At 39.7% G+C, this 20,591-nt stretch overlaps 1 protein-coding gene across 4 annotated transcripts in view; it reads left to right on the forward strand.

Moving 5' to 3' along the window:
- FBXW7 (F-box and WD repeat domain containing 7) overlaps positions 1 to 15,943 on the forward strand; it is a 135,021-nt gene extending 119,078 nt beyond the window's left edge. For all 4 annotated transcript variants that reach the window (XM_048509082.1, XM_048509081.1, XM_048509086.1 and 1 more), the window contains 5 exons: positions 2,965 to 3,078; positions 4,746 to 4,927; positions 5,186 to 5,411; positions 7,427 to 7,637; positions 14,046 to 15,943. In XM_048509082.1, the coding sequence (XP_048365039.1) occupies positions 2,965 to 3,078; positions 4,746 to 4,927; positions 5,186 to 5,411; positions 7,427 to 7,637; positions 14,046 to 14,314 (1,002 nt within the window). In that variant the 3' untranslated portion in view covers positions 14,315 to 15,943. The remainder of the gene's footprint in view (positions 1 to 2,964; positions 3,079 to 4,745; positions 4,928 to 5,185; positions 5,412 to 7,426; positions 7,638 to 14,045) is intronic.
- The last annotated feature ends 4,648 nt before the right edge of the window (positions 15,944 to 20,591 follow it).

Raw genomic sequence — 20,591 nt, forward strand, 5'->3', positions numbered from 1 at the left:
TGAAGCTTTTAATAAAGCTAGATTGAAAAGCAGCACACTTAATTGTTGTCAAAACCACAAGATAGTTCTTTAAGAACGTTCTTAGGTGAAGAAAGATCTTCAGCTGCTGCCTTAGTGCATAAAAACAAAATGCATTTTACACTGTACATCATTTAATGTCTTCAGGCTGTACTAATGGAATAACCAAACTATTTAACAGTTTGTGTAAATAGTTGCTACAGGAGTGATTTTTTAAAGCTTTTAATATCAATAAATTTAATTGTTGTGGGTATACTGATTTGCCTTTGCTGGGTAGTTCTTGAATGGTCTATGAACGATGTAATCCCATATTGTTACATTTGTAATCTCATAGTGTTACGTTGTATGCATCTCCATGAAATTTTTCTCTTTTTCACAGTACTAGAACCAGGGGGCATTCATTGAAAATGCTGGGGGGAAGAATTAGGACTAATAAAAGGAAACACTTCTTCACACAATGTGTGATTTGTGTTTGGAATATGCTGCCACAGGAGGTGGTGATGGCCACTAACCTGGATAGCTTTAAAAAGGGCTTGGACAGATTTATGGAGGAGAAGTCAATCTATGGCTACCAATCTTGATCCTCCTTGATCTCAGATTGCAAATGCCTTAGCATACCAGGTGCTCAGGAGCAGCAGCAGCAGAAGGCCATTGCTTTCACATCCTGCATGTGAGCTCCCAAAGGCACCTGGTGGGCCACTGAGAGTAGCAGAGTGCTGGACTAGAAGGACTCTGGTCTGATCCAGCAGGCTAGTTCTTATGTTCTTATGTTCTTGTCTTCAGTTAACATCTGTTTTCAGTTAAACGTTTTGATACAAATTAAATACTATTTAACCAATAAATAGTCTGCTTTAACCAGTTTAAAAATTCACTAAATTGTTGTGACAGGAAACCTTAACTAGAAAGTGTCTTACCATGATGATACTTAATCAGAGGCGTTCCTCCCATAGGGCAAAGTGGGCAGTTGCCCTGGGCGCAGCCCTGTGGGGGGCGCAAAAACTGCAGGTTCTTTTGTGGGATTTTTTGTATTTTCAGTGTTTTTCTTTGGCCTGCAGAGGGTGCAGTTTTTGGGCTAGCAGCACCAAAATTTCAGGGATGTTCTGGGAGACTCTCCTGATGCTATCACCCAGGTTTGGTGAGGTTTGGTTCTGGGAGTCCAAAGTTATAGACTCCCAAAGTGGGTGCTCCATCCCCCATTGTTTCCAATGGGAGCTAATAGGAGATAAGGCTACACCTTTGAGGGTCAATAACTTTGGATCCCCTGAACCAAACTTCACCAAACCTGGTATCATCAGGAGAGTCTCTTACTGATACCACCCAGGTTTTGTGAAGTTTGGTCCAGGGGGTCCAAAGCTATGGACTCCCAAAGGGGGTGCCCCATCATCCATTGTTTCCAATGGGAGCTAAGAGAAGATGGGGGCTACACCTTTTAGGGTCCATAACTTTGGACCCCATGAACCAAACTTCACCAAACCTGGGTGGTATCATTAGGAGAGTCTCCTAAAGATACCCTGAAAGTTTGGTGCTGCTAGCTTAACAATTGCACCCCTGACAGCAGGCACTTCCCAAATTTCCCCAGATTTTCCTTTTAAATCCCCCTGCCTTTGACCATGGATTTAAAGGGAGAATCTGAGGACTAGTTTAAACATTGAAAGTGATGCTGTTTCAGGGTGGGGGAGAATCAACCCAAAATAGCATCAATTTCAATGTTATTGTTTAAACTGGGAACTAGATTCTCCCTTTAAGGTGGATTTAAAAGGAGAATCTGAGCTCCCTAGTTTAAACACCATTGAAAATGATGCTGTTTGGGGGTGGATTTCAGCATCACTTGTTTAAACTAGGGAGCCCAGATTCTCCTTTGAAACAATAAAAGTGATGCTGTTTCCCTCAATTGGGGGGACTGGATACAACACCATAAAATGTTTTCATAGCAGTAATAAAACATTTTGAAAGCAATTTGAAAATGTTTCCAAAAATTTATTTCTGCTGTGTGGCATGGCTTATTGCTGTGCTCAGATTTGTGAGTTGGGGCATGTTCTATAATGTGATGGTGACTTTGAAACAACCTGGTGTAAAAAATCATTGCTTGGTCACAGTGGGGGAGGGTGGCTGCCCATGGGTGGCGCCAAACTCCAGTTTGCCTAGATATGCCACTGGGCGTAGCTACAAGGGGGGGGGGGTGCGCATTGCATTGGGCACGCGCCTGGGGGGGGCATCAAGCTCAGGTTTTGCCCAGGGCTCCAGTTTGCCTAGTTACGCCACTGTACTTAATGGAAAGGAAAAAGGCATTAAGTGCAACTGTGGTATATTTCCCAAAAATAATAACAAGACTCCAGCTTATAGCAGCTCAATAAGGTGGATAATCACTCTTTTTTTCAGTATAATCCTGTCCCTGTGAACTCCATTGGTAGAATTCTGTTCCAGTCTATTCTTTTCTGTGCCAATTCCCAGCAGTTTTGCAAGGTTGAGGCTAGAACCTTGAACCATCAGCAGTTCATAGATATATTTGCTTATTTTTCCTTCTGGTTACAGGTGTGGTCTCTTTGTCCAAGCTGAACCACAGCAAGTAGTAGCTAAGAGAATGACATAGACTGGGGTGGGGGTGGGGGGTACAGTGCCAAAGGACCATCATATTTGGGGGGATGTATTTGAAGATATTGATAGATGGAAAGAGCATTCTGGTAAATACTGGCAGTTAGGAGGAGGATGGTGGAGTAAATGTTAAAGTACACTATCACATAGTTTGCCATTTAGCTATTCATCAAGTTACTTGTCTGAATCTTTTTATCTTTTCCAGTCATAGTCTTCTGTAAAGAAAATTAGGTATTAGAAATTGCTTCCCCGTTGCTTATTAGTAATAAATTATAAATGCTACCAATCTGAAACTTCTGTTCTCTTTATACTTCCTTGGTCTATGGTGACTATATGAATGTTGTGTATAATCAGGTGCTGAAAGGTCATGATGATCATGTGATTACATGTCTACAGTTCTGTGGTAACCGAATAGTTAGTGGTTCGGATGATAACACATTAAAGGTTTGGTCAGCAGTTACAGGAAAGGTAAGACAAATACTTTCATTGACTTCTAATGAAATTAACACTAAGTACATTAGCAGAATATCTATGTGATTGATATTGTTTATTGTTATATTGTGTTGCTAAAATTCACCAGGAAAATTAACACTAAATACATTAGTAGAACATTTCAATAATTTATATTATTTATAGTTATAGCGTTAAAATTTCACCAGGAAAAGGTTAAAAAAAAAGTATACTTATTTAAGCAAAGTTTTATTTTTATTTCGACAAGCATCTGTCTATTGTTTTATTTATACAAGTACAGTGTTTATAGTTGATTTTGGTAGATGGTATTGAATTTGACTTGGATGGAAAAAACATTCAGCACAATTCAGATTAAGAATAACCAGTTGACTAATACTGCCTACTTTGTAATATTATTTAAATGGTGCCACCATAGTTTATGAGACTGTACTTTATAGAAAAATTAGTTGGGTCCCTGTCTTCAAGATGTTCACCTTCTTAAAAATGATTATGGTGTAAGTAAGAGATAGAGAGAAAACAGTAAGCTGAAGGTGAATATTAAGCAGATAACCCAATTTATATAGTTTTATAGAAAAGAATTATGCTGTGGTTTGAACAGTACTGTTTAAGATTGGTCATAAACCTCTGGGGGCCCAAGACCATTAAAATTAGGTCCCACGATATCTTCCAAAAATATTTGACATACTGATAATAATCCACAGGGCTGGCTGTAGTAATAAGAGAGAAAGGTTTAGTGAAATTAATTTATGCTGCATAATTTGTTAATTTTCTTGCCTGTCTTAACATTATCTGATGTTCATCTATACATCATCATATCAGTTGTGTCATTGTTTTGCTAGGCTGTTTTTGTAGGTGTTGATTATATTGTAACTCTTAGCATGGGGAAAGGCTGAAGATATTATTGTAGTCAAGTTATTTAGTTCAAACTGAATGTGTTTCCTATCAGGATTTACTGAAAAGGATAATTTGAAATCTCAGTTAAATTTGTATGAATAAATTATGGCACTAAAGGAAGAGTGCTTTGTATGCATCTCCTATCCATAAATAAAATGCTGCCCAATTTGGGGGGGGGGGGGCAGCAATGGGACTCCTGGATGAGACATGGGCCTATGCGAGCGGATTTACCCTACCTGGGGCACTAACCCTGGCAGAGGGGCAGATAGGCTGGTGGGCAGCTGTTGCAGCCTCCCAGGATGCCCAAATGCAGTGCCCAGCACCCCATCAGTGCTCACACAATGCCACCAGCCTCATCAGTGCAGCAGGGGCATGGCCAACGTATTCCCGGGGTGGAGCTGGTGGTGCTTGTCAGCTTCCACTCCAGATTTGTGGCTATTTATGCCATGGCCTAGGCTATGGACTTGCGGCACCCTTTTGGTGCCATATTAAGACCTAAAGGGCTTTCTGGTGAGAGGGGGTTACTCTCCCCGTACCACCAGAAAGTTCTCTAGAGGCAGTGGGCAGTACTGCGGTAGCGCTGTTCCTGGCTACCTATATCTATGAATTGCTCTGCCTGTCTACTAACACTAAAATATTAAAGTACCCTGAATTTTTAATCATTTTTTTGTAGAATGTGACTACGTAAGGCTGAAGAGTGGCATGAGTTAGTCTGTTTTGTCTTTGTCTAAATGGTCTAAATGGTAACCAAGCCAAATGCTTGCTTTCAGTGTTTAAGAACACTTGTTGGACATACAGGTGGAGTTTGGTCATCTCAAATGAGGGACAACATAATCATCAGTGGATCTACTGACCGAACACTTAAAGTGTGGAATGCAGAGACTGGGGAGTGTATACATACATTATATGGACATACCTCCACTGTGCGTTGTATGCATCTCCATGAAAAAAGGTAAATCTTTGTTTCAGCAATTGTAAAGTATATTTTCAGACATCAAAGCTTGCATTCCAAGAGTATTGTACACATTTTTTGAATTTTTAAATAATTCAAAGAGTTATATTCACTGCATCAGTGAATAGGAATCATTTAATTGTTTAGTTTTATATGCAGAAATTACTTAGTCTGACTTTATGTAGTAGATACAATTAGAATGGACACCTAAAATTAATTTCAGCCTGTGTGGTTGTTTCCCTTTTTCTTCTCCCTTAGAGTTGTCAGTGGATCTCGAGATGCTACTTTGAGAGTTTGGGACATAGAGACAGGCCAGTGTTTACATGTTCTGATGGGTCATGTAGCTGCAGTCCGGTGTGTACAATATGATGGCAGGAGGGTTGTTAGTGGAGCGTATGATTTTATGGTGAAGGTATGGGATCCAGAAACTGAAACCTGTCTACATACCTTGCAAGGCCATACTAACAGAGTGTATTCGTTACAGGTAAGCATTTTTCATCTGGTGTAATAAACCTCCTTAAATATCCCACTGATGGTTATAGATACCTATTTTCTAGTTTTTTTAATTGCTTGATAAATACTAAGGAACATAGCAAGGCTAGCCTACAAAATGACAACACATATTTGCTAGACATCTTTGTTTGCATAGAAGAAATAGTTACTATTACCTGTTGACTTGGTGATATGAATCTTAGTAATCGTTCTGTCCAAATTTGTCCAAAGAGATGAAAAAATTGGCTTCCAATAAAGTGTATGGTGTAAAACTGTACAATGTAAAAGTTAGAAATAATCTTTTTTAAAAATGCTATACAAAAAAACCTTGGCAATTCTGAAATAATTATAGCAGTGCAGAGAGACACAAATGTTGTTCCCAAAAAACTCAACGCAATAGTACTATTGCTGTAAAAGTTCTGCCTCTTTTGAACCAGTCTTATGTCGGAAAGGCAGACATCGCAGTGCCCGACCAGATGACCTTAATTCATAGGAAAACTCATGGCAAGATGCAGTTTATAAATTGCCCTGGGCTCAAATATTTAGGACATGAGCAGCTTAACCCAGAGCCCCAGGCAGGCAGAGACAACACTGCTGCTGTTTGCCCTGCCACCTCCAGAAGGCTTTTTGGCAGTGTTGGGAGGAAAAAAATAAAATGAAATTTCCCTGCCACCTGAAAGCCCTTCATTGGACTACATGAACTTATGCCACCTGAAAGAATGGCATGAGTTGGACCCTCAGGCTGCTGTGTACCTGGAGGCAATGCTGGGGTGGAAGCCAACGAACATCGGTCATACTTCTGGAACACCCACATTATGTTGGCGGGTCCAGGCCACTTGGAGGGTTTCACCAGCCGCCCACCAATGGATTTGATCCTCCTGGGGTAAACGACTCAAGGAGGGCAAATTTGCCAGTACAACCCTGTGCCACCTCCACTTGCCTACAAAATTTGACAACACATTTCTTGCAAGTTACTGTAAGGCTGTCTCAATATCTTGCACTTATTTTGAAAGACCAGGCAGTAGAACTCAACGTTTTTCTTCTACTTTATATCACCTTTTAGACTAGAGAATGAGATTAAGGAAAAACTTATTGATTGTTGTGAGTTAAGATATGGCAATAAAGCTATTTGCTGTATTTCTCCAGTACTATTTGGATTTTAAATTCTGGTGTTTTATGTAGTTTTTAACATTTTGATTTAAAAATGTGTTTTAATCTATTTTTTATCATTGTGGTTTTATTTATATTGTAAGATACCTTGAGTTCTTCAAATTAAACAGATTTAAATAAATAAATAAACATTTGAAATGAATAAGGATAAAACCATGTATATTTAAATGTGAGAGCTCAGCATTTCAAATGTAGTTTATACACAAATGTTTGAAATTAAGGTAGCTGATCTAGCAGTTATAGATAATTAGGTTATAACAGCTTTGCATGTTTTTCTTTTATGTTGCACACAGCCTTAACATAAAATTTCTTCTACAGTACTTTAAACACAACTTGATTTCTCTACATGATATGTTTTGGATCACAAGATGTGTCAGTTTAAAAAATTGACAGTGAAAGTACCTGTTTCGTAAAGCTATGAAGTTACAGAAAGGCAAAGACTTTGCAGTCATAATTCTGCTTGTTCCAGATTCATGTGGAGCTGCACGAAGTAGTTCAAGTAATAAGTACATTTGGATAAGGAAAAAAAAAGGTCATTACAGTTCTAGGAAGCTGGGATTAATTTGAGATTAACCTTCTGTTTTTGAAAATGTTTGCAACATGTTTTAATTCAAGGTAGAATCTAGCCATGTTCAAATCTGAAGGTGCTGTTATTTTGGATATGTTAATTGATAGAATTATAGAAACATACACCGTGTCACTGATTCGTATCACAGAGTTGCAAGGCAATCCTAAGCATGTTTACTCAAAGTAAATCCCTAGTAACTATTTAGGATTTCAGTCTTAATTATTTCACAAATGAATAATATGTTAATAAAGTCCACCTTTTCCCTTCAGTTTGATGGTATCCATGTGGTGAGTGGGTCTCTTGACACTTCAATCCGAGTTTGGGATGTGGAAACAGGAAACTGCATACACACGTTAACAGGCCACCAGTCATTAACAAGTGGGATGGAACTCAAGGACAATATTCTTGTCTCGGGGAATGCAGATTCCACAGTCAAAATCTGGGATATCAAAACAGGACAGTGTTTACAAACATTGCAAGGTGAGTTTATTGTAGGCTTACGTACCTTACTCCAAAATATTCGAAGACCAATGATTCTACATGTTTGAAAGATGGTTTTTAATTCAATATATAAATGTAATCTGAGTATTTGAAATAAAATGGTGAGTAATTAAAATGGTGAGTGATTGATGTGTCCTTCTGACGTGCCCCATATCGTTCCTCGTTCTCCCTCCTATATTCATATATTGGCTTTGATGCCATAGTGAATTAGCACTGAAAAGGCTGACATGACCTCTCTATCAGTTAATTCATTATGATGTCATAGAAATCCTGTGTTTGGGTTCTGGCTGAGTAGCTACTTAGAAGCTAAAACCAAAAGTCTGGGGAAAATTTATATGAAACGAAATCCATTGTTATTCTTCATCACACATTATCCCACTGTTATTCTTCATCTTATGTCTGTGTATCACATAAATGAGCTATGTGTCTAGGAAAAGCCTGAATTCAGAACCTCCCAAAGCAAAGTCTTTCGGTATAAAATCATTCCTCCTCTTGCAGGCTTGTTCTCACTACATATGCCCACCCACATCAGCATCATAGATTGGGTACCTTCTCTGAGTATTTGTCTGTGAATACTTCCTTGCATTTTTTTCCTTTGGGGACCCTATATATATAAAAAGGGGACACACAATGACCCAGCCAACATCCGCCCCATTAGCTTGCTCTCAATAATTGGCAAGCTATAGACTAAATTTCTATATGCCAAACTTGAAAAGTGGGCCTGTCAAGTTAAGATCTTAGGCTCTGAACAGGTGAGTTTCTGCAAAAGGCAAATCTACTTTGGATCATGGCCTAGTTTTCTCTCATTTAGCTAATAGATATGCAAGTCATGGCTCAAACAAACTTTTTGTTGCTTTCATTGATTTGAAAGGGGTCTTTGATTCAATCTCAAGAGATGTGCTATGGGAAAATCTTAGTTCTTGAAATATTGACCCTAGATTGTTATTCTTAATCAGGCAGCTATATTTCAATGCAACATGCCAAGTAAAATGTTCACCAGAGGGCCTCCTCACAAGTAACATCCCCGTTAAACAATGCATTAAACAGTGCTGTATTTTAGCCCCCCTCTTCAACATATTTTTATGTGATCTACCATTGGCACTCTCAGAAGTTAATGGTCATAGTCCCAGACTAGGTCCCTCCCATATCTCTATACTATTATATGCAGATGATGCGGATTTATTGTCCTGCTCTAGAATTGGACTATCCCACCTAATGAATGCTTGTGCCATCTACTGTGAAGCTAATCACTTAAAGATCAATTTTGAGAAATCTAAAGTCCTAGTATTTGCCAAAAAATTAAAAATCTTCAAGTGGAAAATACAAGACAATCCAATTGAACAAATGCAATACTGGGCTTCATCTACAGCAGGGGAAACCATTCCAGCTGCTTTGAAAGTTTTTAATGCCAAAATAGAATCTCTACTGCTGTATGGGACCCCCATTTGGATTAAATTGGTAAATTACTCTTTAAATTTGGTCCACTCTAAATTTCTACACAAAATCATGGGGCTGCCAAATTGTGTGCCCTATACAGCATTGTGTTTAGAAACTGGACAACCTTAGAAACAAAAGCCTGGTTGAGAACTGTTATGTTCTGGTTACGTGTCCATTTTCAACAGGACCCTTCAAGCTATTTATATCTAATGATAACAGAATCCAAATTTTTCAACTGGCTCCCATTAATTACAAACAAAATTGGGTAATTTAGCATTTCTATTGAATCCTTGAATATGTTGTCCCATGCTGAATGAATAATAGTTTGAAAGAAAGATTACTAGAAACAGAATCTCCAAACTTATTTGCAGTGGCATCCAAAACATGTTCATGCCTAAGCTCCTTGAAACCATTTAAAAGGGGATGCATAGCAGGTTATATATGCATGATGCTGAACCCTATCCTTAGGAGAGCTATATCATTGGCTAAGTTCAATGTTCTACCTTCAGCGCTGCTATATTGTAGATTTAAAAAATTGGGGACGCGATGAGATTCTGCTCCTGTAACTGTAATCAACTGGAAACTTTAACCCATTCCCTCTTCTATTGCACTAAATATGAGGGAATTAGGGGGAAATATGCAAATTCTCTTCCCTTGAACTGTGACAGGATTCCAGATACTCAAAAGATCTCATGCTTGCTAAATAACCCTGATCTTGTAGTTTGTGAATTGGTGGCCAAGTTTTTACTAGAAATTATACACCCTAAAGGATAGTTCTTTTTTTAAACTTTGTTCTGTCACTCTGTTATTAAGAGATTCTTTGTTATCATTCTCTTTGGAGACTGTTTTAAATATGGGATTTTTTGTTTGTTTTTTCTGTATTTTACCTGTATTGTCTTATATGCCAATAAAGGCTTGGTGTTATGCTATGCATTTTTTATTCATTATTGTTATCATTAGAATATTGTGCCAAATAATCCCCCAAGCTGTAAATTCTGAGGAGGACCCCCCCACTTTGGATGTCTTCAGTGGTGTAGTGTGGAACAGACAACATTCAAGTGTTGGGAGCATAGAGGCAACTTCCCCTTGAGTAGCAAAGCATGAATAATTCCTTTTCTCTCTTGGACAAAAGTCATGGATTCAAGCATGCAATGTGAATACTGTATAAGACCAGACTCCACACTTGCTCCTCTTGGCTCAGGGCCACATTCTGGGAATGATTTAAAAGTGCTTTGGACTCTATGGCAGAGGCTTCCACTGGACCTCTGTTTATTACCAAGTTGATACCTTATGCTTTTCCAGTTTCTTCAGGTATTCTACAGACTTTCACAGTCAGGGAGATCCTTTTCTTGCACAGTCCTGGGAGTTCATACCTTCCAAGCTACAGTTCAACTCTCAAAATAGGACTTCATCTTCTTGAATTTCCAAAAAGAGACTTTGACTCCATTCCTCCCTTTATCTTTCCTGCTGTGCCGTGTATTAACACATCTTTGTGCCCAAGGCATCTCTTTACTGCCCAGGAGAGTTCACATGATCATCAAGCTAGAATGTGAAATAGTTTCCTTCACTTCCAAAATGTTCAAGCATACACATGAACCATTTCCTCCTGAAGAAGAAAGGGGTAATATAAGTGGTACTTACCTACCAAAGAGGAGAAGCATTTTGTTCTCAGTACTTTTCCTTTATGAAGAAAGATATAGGACTTCATCCTGTACTGGGCCTTAGGGATATCAAATCCTCTTACATTAAGATTCTGAATGGTGTCCATAAAGAGGATGCTATTGCTGTTTTGATACCAGAGCTTAACTTGCCTCTGTCTGCTTCAAGGTTGCATATTTTCACATGGCAATCCAGCTCCAATATGGTAAATTTCTTAATTGTTCTGTGGGAGACATATACTTTCAATACCAAGCGCTGCTATTTGAGCTATATTGTATGACTGCAGGTGCCTGAAGTTCATTGGTATAATTTTCAGCTGTAAAACTACAGGGACATTTCTGACTCAGGACAGATAGCCTCGCTGCTACTTGTGCATCATGCTAATTGGGACAGATGCCGTTGTCCATTGCTGTGGTGTAATACAGCAGGCTGCACATTCACTAGTTTGGTTTGACTGTTTATTCCATCACCTGTGGGAGCCTCAGGATATGCATCCCACACTTGCTTGTCTGAAGTCTTCAGTGTTGGATATGCCTTCAATATCTCTACCAAGAAACACCTTAAGCACCTGTTTAAGCAGAGGTGATCACAGTGATGCTTCCAGACGTGGATGAGGGAACACCTTAGCCATAGCGAAGATCTGGGAGGCTACTCCACAACAAGTTGCTTATCAATAATTGATGTTCTTCAAGAAATCAGTTGTGCCACCCATCTTCTTTCCATGCAGCAGATGCCTTGTAAAATTGCTGCAGTGTTGTCTTAGGAAGACTAAAGATAGAGGTTCCTCCTCTTGGGTGTGCATGGTGACTACAGGCTCAGAAGGGAGGGAGAATTTCATACAGAAAAACCCATCTCTAGAAGACTCCAAATTCAGGTTCTGTGTAGGCATGGGGCCTATTTGTATGGCGCACAGATGACCATGCAATCTGTTCTTTATGTGGCAGTATGTTATTGCCTTCTGGAGAGTTTGATGCTCAGTTGCCACCCAAAAGATAAAAAAAGCAAGAAGTATTGTGATTGTGTTGGGATTTGCCAGCAGGTTACTTGGACACCATCTACCACTTGCCTTCTACTACTCAACCTTACAGTAGCTTTCCAGCAAAATTTATTGCTGAGCAGGGTATGCTATGAGCTTTCATATGAATTTGCATATCTTGAATGGTTGAGGGGCATGGAACATTTCTCTGAAAACAAACCAACCAGTTTTTTCTAAGGTGGGATATTTGTTAGAACTGGAAATATACTTTCTGGGAAATCTGCTTGCTGACATTTAGGGAATGATTCCACACACTGAAGTGTGGTGTCTCACTTAAAATTTTGGAGAACAGAAACTGTAACATATTAAGGCTTAAGGGAAGAAGTGTAGCAAATAGCAGACAATGCCAAAATCAAACATGTTAATGACAGTTGCTCCATATCTTGGTTCTTCTACACCATAGTTTTATGAACGGATTCTTCTCAGTGAATGTACATTATTCTGTTAAAAGTGCTTGCTGCCAGAGCAGGCAAGCATAGATAGCTAGAAATGTGGTCAGGATTATTAAACGAACCACAATAATATGCAGAGATATGATCATTATAACAGCTACTCGGTATCTTTATTTTAGAGAACTGAGACATTCCTGTGCCTAGAGGTTAATTGGGTGAAAATAAGAAAGCACTGTCTGTTCCTATAAATCAAGGAGGAGGATGGCAAAGTATCTGCAGCATTTAAAATGTAAAAAATGAGGGAATGAAACAAAGGTTTTAGTGCTCTTTTTAATAAATACAGTGCCGGCATTTAGGCACACAAACATAGACATATGCTACTGTCCAAAGGAGAATGTTTTGAGCATTGATAAACATGTTTGTTGCACTCTTAATATTTTATCAAAATGTATTTTGCACTGAATTTTATCCACTAGTTCTTATAGAAGAATGAAACCTTCTTAAGGCTTGATTCTTCCATCAACAACATAGCTCCATTAAATACAATCTCCTTATTACTCAAGCTTGAATCCTTTGAAGGATTTGAATATTTGTGCTGTTTGAAATAAAAGGAGAAGATGCCTCTAGGAAGGAACATTTTGCAAATAAGAATGAAGGCTATCTTTGAAGCTTGCATGTTCCTCTGCTTCTGTTCATGCCCTCTTTTTCCTTGCCACAGCTGTATTTGCTCTTTCTTTCCATCTCTGTCACTGTGACAGAAGCTTCCAGAGTGATGCCTCAATTTTCCTGCATGTGGAATCACTGTGTGGCTTTGGACATAACAGGAGCACACTACCCAGTTGCACGATCTCATCCACAGTAGGTGTGGCTTTCCTGAGCATTGATTCCTCAAATAAGATGAACAAGCGTCACTTGGTCCAAACAAGTCATTCCATAATGGCTGCCAGAAACAGAACAATCAGAATGGCATCACTGGTTCTCCCAAGCAAGCAGCTATGCCCATCTCTGTTTCCTTTTCTCTTTTTCTATGTCCATGAGAGACTCCTACACAAAGCACATATACCTACTGTACTGTGTTATGTTTGGGGTGTTGTGGGGTTTCTGGGCTGTATGGCCATGTTCCGGTAGCATTTTCTCCTGACGTTTCGCCTGCATCTGTGGCTAGCATCTTCAGAATCTCTGATAGGAGTGAAGCAAGTGGAGTATGTTGTGTGTTATGGAGTGTGTTGTGTTTCTCCACATGGAGAAAGATCACTAGTTTCAGCACTTTCCGTGCCTTCATAAGAGGGAAGTGAAGACTTTTGCCAAGATAGTGTTTGTGCTGTGTTGGCAAACAGTGCGGGGGAGATACCAGTCTCAAATTTGAAGCATCCGGGCTGTCTAGTCATGATTGTGCAAGCCTCATTACTCGCAGAGGATGCCATGAGAAATAGCACAGTTTCTGCTTGGTTGGTTGTCTCACTCTGACTCAAGAATCCTACTTTTTTTGTAGTCATCGTATTGTTATAAAGCACCTTTGAACATACGTTAAAGTTTTTTGAATGACTCAGCAGCAGCTAGTCTTCCCCAAGTAGTTGAGTTGCCTTGTTCTGCCTAGATCAGTTCATATTTGTATCTTGCTGATCATTCCATCAGTTAACCCTTCTCTATGATACCAGATGTTTGGGGAGTGTTGAGTACATCATTCACTTAATTAGCCATTAGCAAACTACATGGTTTTCTGTTTTCTGTTTTCTGTTTGCTGTTTATCAATTATAATTCTACAGATGTATAAAAATAAAGCATAAATAAAAATCTGGCTTTTAGCTCTATAGCCAGTGATGTTGTATCATATTAATAGTTTTGCTGCTTTTATTGTTCCAGGTCCCAACAAGCATCAAAGTGCTGTGACCTGTTTACAGTTCAACAAGAACTTTGTAATTACCAGCTCAGATGATGGGACTGTGAAACTTTGGGACTTGAAAACGGGTGAATTTATCCGAAATCTAGTTACATTGGAAAGTGGAGGGAGTGGAGGTGTCGTATGGCGGATCAGAGCCTCCAACACGAAGCTAGTGTGTGCAGTTGGAAGCCGGAATGGAACTGAGGAAACCAAGCTGCTGGTGTTGGACTTTGATGTGGATATAAAGTGAAGCTTGAAAAGATTATTTTGTCCAGAAAGGCAAACATTGTTCTGTCCTCCCCCACTCACCCCCCCTCTCTCCCTCTGCAAAAAGGGAAGAAAAAAACCCTTGTCCTTTGGTGGTGCAGGATTTTGGCTTGGGGCAACAGATCCTAAAGACCTACAGGCTACAACAGAAGAAAGAAGAGAAAAAGATGACAAACTGTAACTGACAAGAGAGGCATTTGCTGTCTCCTTACATCAAAGGCTTCACTTTTGAATTGGGGGAAGGGGGGTGGGCAGCTTTGCAAAAGAAGACTTTCTAAATCAAGCCAGGTGCAATTTTTTTTATTTTTTCCCCTCTCTCAGTGCTCATTGAGCATGGTGGAGATTACAAAAGTTGCTACAGCTCTTCTTAACCCTGTTCTCTTACCACAGAAATCTAGAAAGGAGCTTCATACCTCCAAAATCAGTTACTGATTGTCTTTCAAGCAAGAGAGCATCTGTGACAGCAAAGGGTCCTTTCTCATGTGTGGAACAGCTAAAAATCTTACTGTGAATTGTTTTTTGTACAGTTTTACAGCTTTTTTTATTTTGCCAACCATTGCCAATGTCAATCACAGTATTAGCCTCTGTTGATCTATTTACTGTTGCTTCCATCTCCGCTCTTCAATGCATATGTTGCTCTGAGGTGGCGAGTTGTCCAGGGTGTTCCTCAGATGGAGTCAATACATGATGCTGGTGCTAGAAGTAGGTCTTCAGCTATGGGATTGTTGTCCCGCCCCTGTACTGTATTCCCAGTGGCCAAACTTATTTATGCTGCTAAATGAAAGAAGAAAAAAAGCAAATTATTTTTATTTTTTTTTCTGCTGTGACGTTTTAGTCCCAGACTGAATTCCAAATTTGCTCTAGTTTGGTTATGGAAAAAAAAAGACTTTTTTTGCCACTGAAACTTGAGCCAACTGTGCCTCTGAGAGGCTGAGAGTGGAAGAGTTTCAGACAATTTAGAGTGAAGTTTGCTTGCAAGTAATGAATCGAGAGTGTGTTCAAAGCTTCTTTTCTTTTCTTTTCTTTTTCTGGGCAAAAAATTAAAACACATTCCTTAGAACAAAGCTCTTGTAGCCTGTTCTGTGGGGAAACGTTTCTTTGTGAGGGCTGTGGTGAATGGAATAAACAGACATAATGAAACTGACAAGATATTTTTTAAAAAAGCATACAAAAATGAAAATAAAATTGCTGGTCAGTCTTAGTGTTTTACGGAAATTTGAAGAGAAATAACTGTTACAGTTTTATGGCAGTGAAAAACTGACAAGAGTGAAAATGCTTTGGTTTTTGTGGTAAAGTTGTCACACAAAAAAAGAATGAAATTGTCACATGGTTTGCCTCATTCTCCAAGAGCCACAACTCCAGCTGAACTGTGAAAGTGGTTTAACACTGTATCCTAGGCGATCTTGTTTTTCCCCCCTCCTTTTTTGGTTTATTTATAGTCTGATTTTTTTATTTTAAGAAATCGGATTTCAGTTTGTTAATTTTAGTTATGTAACAACCTGTCAGGATGGAGGAAAACAACCTTTAAAGGGATTGTGACTATTATTTGATTCACTTAGAAATTTTATTTTCTTATAACTTAAGTGCAATAAAATGTGTTTTTTCATGTTAATATGTCTTTTTCTTTCAGTAATTTAATACACTTCAATTTTTACTTAGCAAAATAATTGAAATTAGAAAAGGTTTTGAGTGTGGGATTTGAGAAGTTCGTTACATTTAAACAAGCACTCTGTTTTATCGGAAAGAGGTATAATAAACAGCTGCTCAGAATCTTTTATTTTATTTTTTAACTTTATGCAACACAGTTTTAGGTATTCTTATTTAAGATCCTCTGTGGAAAACTGTTTCAGAGCAGCTGTTTGCTTTTCCTGGGGGATGGCACTTTCAGTTTATTATCTTGTCTTCAGTCTATGAAGCAGTTACCAGTGTGAAAGTAATATCTTCTAGATGATGTAGGGGGAAATTAAGTAACAAATCAAAGGCACACTTCTATAAATACATTTCTCAAAATCATGACATTGAAATTTTTAAAAGGAGTGTTATATTGATTTTCTTACAACTGCTATTTATTGCAATAATTTGACTGCAGTTGCATAGCAAAGATTAAACTAAAAAATGAGCCTAGAGTGAAACAAAGGAAGAATAGTAGTCTTTAAAAAAGGTTAATCAAAGTACCTGGAAGCATAAGATGAAAAATAGGAAGAGCCATACAATCATCAAGTTGTTAAATACAGTTTAACAATCAACTTGTTAAAATAGATAAGTTGGTACAGTCAAGCAATTATCAAAACATTATTTGTACCTCCAATCAAGCCTACCAGTTGCTGCATATTCTCCAATTTCATCCCTAGGAGACTACAGTACTTCTACCAAGGAAATGGACCATACTAGTACAATGTCTAGAGAAGTTACACTTGTGACCTTAGGGGTATGCTGCCAGTATTAAGATAGATTGTCCAGTAGTCTATCTTGAATAATAAAGGACACTTCTATTTCCTTATATATCTGGAAGAAAAATCACATTGGCTTTACCTAGTGGCCAGGAATAAAAAGTGGTGTGAAATTCTATTACTTCAATAATGCTATGACAGAAAGCTGGAAATCATCCCTAGAAAAATTCAGATACAAGGAAAAACGGTAAGTATTATGGAAACATGTTGTAATTTGATATCAGAGTTTATTTCTGCTGTTTCTAGATTGTGTGTAGTGCTTCTTGTATGGAATTCTGATGAGACTATAAAACAAAACTTTGAGAATGTGGCTGAGAAGATATAGAGCTAGCCTCTTCCTTAAGCTAGTGTAGTCTTTACTACATAGGATAATGCTATGAGTTGTTTCATTAGTCTGATTCATGAGTAGCATGTGTTTCATAACAAGTTGACACAGATAAGAAGTGAAATAGTCTGAATCCATGTTCTGAAAGTTCATAGGGCTTGTGACTGCTATTTAAGCAATGTCCAAAGTACTATTTCAGCTCTAAAGCTACGATGAGATTGACTGTACCTCAGTTCTTTTGCAGTAAGGGAAGTTCTGTGCAAATGGTACAAAAGAGAATGTGTTTGCTCCCTTTGCCAAATAGAGGATACTATTACTGTACAAATAGCTGTTCACTGTAGAAGGTGCAGCTAACCTACAGGACTGGCGTTCACCTGTGCATTGAACCACAGCTTTGACTTGAATGTCGTTGTCCTGTCTTAGTAAACCATATTAATTGTACAATTTAGCACAAAGCCGTGAAGAATATTTGCTTAAGAGCAGAGTACATTATACATACTGCTTAGGCTTCAGTACTAAAAACTGGTTATACAGGACAAATATGTCCTGGTATATTGCAGTTAAGGAAACTGTTGCTATCTTGTCTATCTCTTAATCCTCTTTCATATGCACAGCCAGCAGACTCGGAACTGTTTCCACATGATGCATAGCAAGGATGCACCCATATGAAAGCATGATTGTGCAGGCAGTGCTTATTGTGTAGTCTGTCACACCATATCAGCACTGTTCCTCCCAGTGGAGTGTCAACATCATGAGAATGAACCATGTTATTGAAATATTTATATTCATTCCCTACAGCATGCAATTGCACAATATGGTAGTGGCTCTCACGCTACTGGCTGCATGTGTGAAAGAGACTTTGTACTGAATTAAATAAATTTTATTTATTTATTTATTTATTTATTTATATATTTATTTATATATTTGGTTTATAGACACTGTACCAGTGTGTACTGAACAAGTGGTATGCACAGTGTTTTGAGAGTTCAGGGTGAACTCTCTGGCCTTTGTGAAATAGCTATAATTTAAAAAAATCTAATATAACATTTTAAAATTTAATTGGACTAGTTCTGTAAGGAGGGTTCATGGGTATTCTGTGCATCCCCACACTTGGGACTGCGCTTGCACAGGCCTGCCATGGAAGGATTTACAAGTTTTCTGTCTGCTCTACAGCTCTGAAGAGCACTCACTCCCTCTCCTCTTGGGAGGGAAGATTTCTACCCAAATAGTCACATGATGGTAGGGGGAGTGATATTCCCTCAGTTCTTCTTTTGCTGCCATGGAGGAGAGAAGTTTTTGCTTCAGCTCTGCTAATTCTTCACCTCACACCAGGCCTCAAGCCTTGTGAAGTAGTTTTTCATCAAAATTGTTTTTTTTTCTTTTCCACCATGGAAGTTGAGAAAGACTCTGTTCTTTTCAAGTTCTTGCTTCAGTTCTGCTGTTTCTTGACCTCACATCAGACTTCAGGCTCTTTGAGGTACTTTATTCTTCAAAATTGTGAGGCCGTTTCCGCACGGAGACGGAAGCGGCTAGGTCGGCGCATTTCGCGCCGACCCGACGACGCTGGGACCGTCTGCATGGACGGTCCTGGAAAGAACAGGAGCGCCCGGCGCCGTGAGCGCTGGCATGCGGCCGACCCGGCATGTCCCCGAGCCTCCGGCATGTCGCCGAGACCTGGGGACACGCCGCCCCGGCACTGCCACCTGCTCCAGCGGCGGCGGGGCAAGGAGGCGTGTCCCCAGGCCTCGGCGACGCACCGGAGGCGCTGAAACCGGGTTCGTGAAGGCAGTGAGGAGGGGGGATGGGGAATCTCGAAGCCGCTGCCCGTTGGCTCGACAAGCGGCTTCGAGGCGGCGTTTCCCCAACAAGAGCGCTTCCGAGCGCTCTGGGGAAACGCCGGCTTCGCGGCGGTCGGGCGGCGTGAGGGCGGCGCGGCTGCGATGCAGCTGCGCCCCCTGTGCAAATGGCAGCCTGGAGATGCTGTTTTTGCCGTCTCCAGGCTGCCATTAAATGCCCGTGCGGAAACGGCCTCAGAGATCAGCATTTCAATTCCTATCTGAAGGAAGCTCTAACTCTCAAAAGTTTATATCTCCCAAATCTTGTTTATCTTCACTGGACCTGGGTCTATCTGCTTGGCTTCAGTATCACTTACATCCCGTTTCCCCTTACAGAATATAATTGCATTCCAAAATTACTAGTGAAACTTGTCAATTGCCAGCTTAAGTCAAAACAGTAGAGTTTTCTATCCTGAGTTGTAAAATGAATCATTATGTTAAAGCAATAAAATGTTCTGAGTTGATAAAATATATTGCGTATCTTTTGAAAAAAATCTACAGTTTTAGAAAGTGAAGTGAAAGCAGTATTAAGAGCAACTGGGAGAAACAAATCACCCGGAATAGATAGGATATCAATAGATCCATTCTAAGACACAGAAATGGAGTCCATCAAAATCTTAGCAAAAATATACCGTGCTTTCCAGCCTTTTAGAATAGTAGGATAGAGGCAGTCCTCTTTGCATCCAGAAAAAAAGTCCACCAGCAAATTCTATTACTACAGGTGAGACCGTTTTATTCTCTGGGCACAGGGAGAATCATTGTACCTGAATTGTGTGACTTATCTTGTGCTTGTGATTACATCCCTCACCTAAAAGGATCCAGTCTATCTACCTTTTCAATTAAAGTGAACATTTCTGCTATTTCAGTATTTCATCTTGGCTTGGATTCTTTTCCCTCTTTGCTCATTCGCTCTGCAAGCGTTTTCTTAAAGGTTTACAAAACATGCACCTGCCTCTGTCACAGTGGAGTTTGACTCTGGTTCTCACTGGGTTAATAGGACGCCCCTATGAACTTGTGAACTCCAGTGACTTATCGCTCCTGTCCTATAAGACTGCCTTCCTCATTGCCATCACCTCTGCTAGGACGGTGGGGGACCTGAGATCTCTCAGTTGTGTTCCACTTAAATTCCATCAAGAAAAGGTGATGCTGTGCCCCAGCCTGGAGCATTTGCCTAAGCTGGTTTCAGCATTCCACATAGGTCATGGCCTGGTGTTGCCAATGTTCTTCCTCAAACTGTCTTCCCCAGTGGAGCAGTCTCTGCATTTTAGATCAGAATCCTGCTTTTCCAGATGCTCAGGGTCTGCTAATTTCTTATCAGCTCTCTCCAGCATTGGGCCAATTGGCCATGCTGACAGGGGCTGATGGGAATTGTAGTTCCTGAACATCTGGAGAGCCGCAGGTTCCCTACCCCTGTTCTAGATCTATGCAGGGCATTGCTTTTCTATCTGTATCACACTGCAGACATGAGGAAGGACAATAACTTTTTTCTTTTGTTTTAGGGAACCACATAGGGGGAACGCAGTAGCTATGCAAACCCTTTCCGGGGGGGGGGGGGGGTCCCAAGCCCATGAAGTTGGTTTATGATTCATCAGGGTGTCTTGGCCATTGGACATTCATGCTCACTCCACCAGAGCACAAACAGTGTCAGCT

Source organism: Sphaerodactylus townsendi, linkage group LG10 (genome assembly GCF_021028975.2).
Source record: "Sphaerodactylus townsendi isolate TG3544 linkage group LG10, MPM_Stown_v2.3, whole genome shotgun sequence".
Classification (NCBI taxonomy): domain Eukaryota; kingdom Metazoa; phylum Chordata; class Lepidosauria; order Squamata; family Sphaerodactylidae; genus Sphaerodactylus; species Sphaerodactylus townsendi.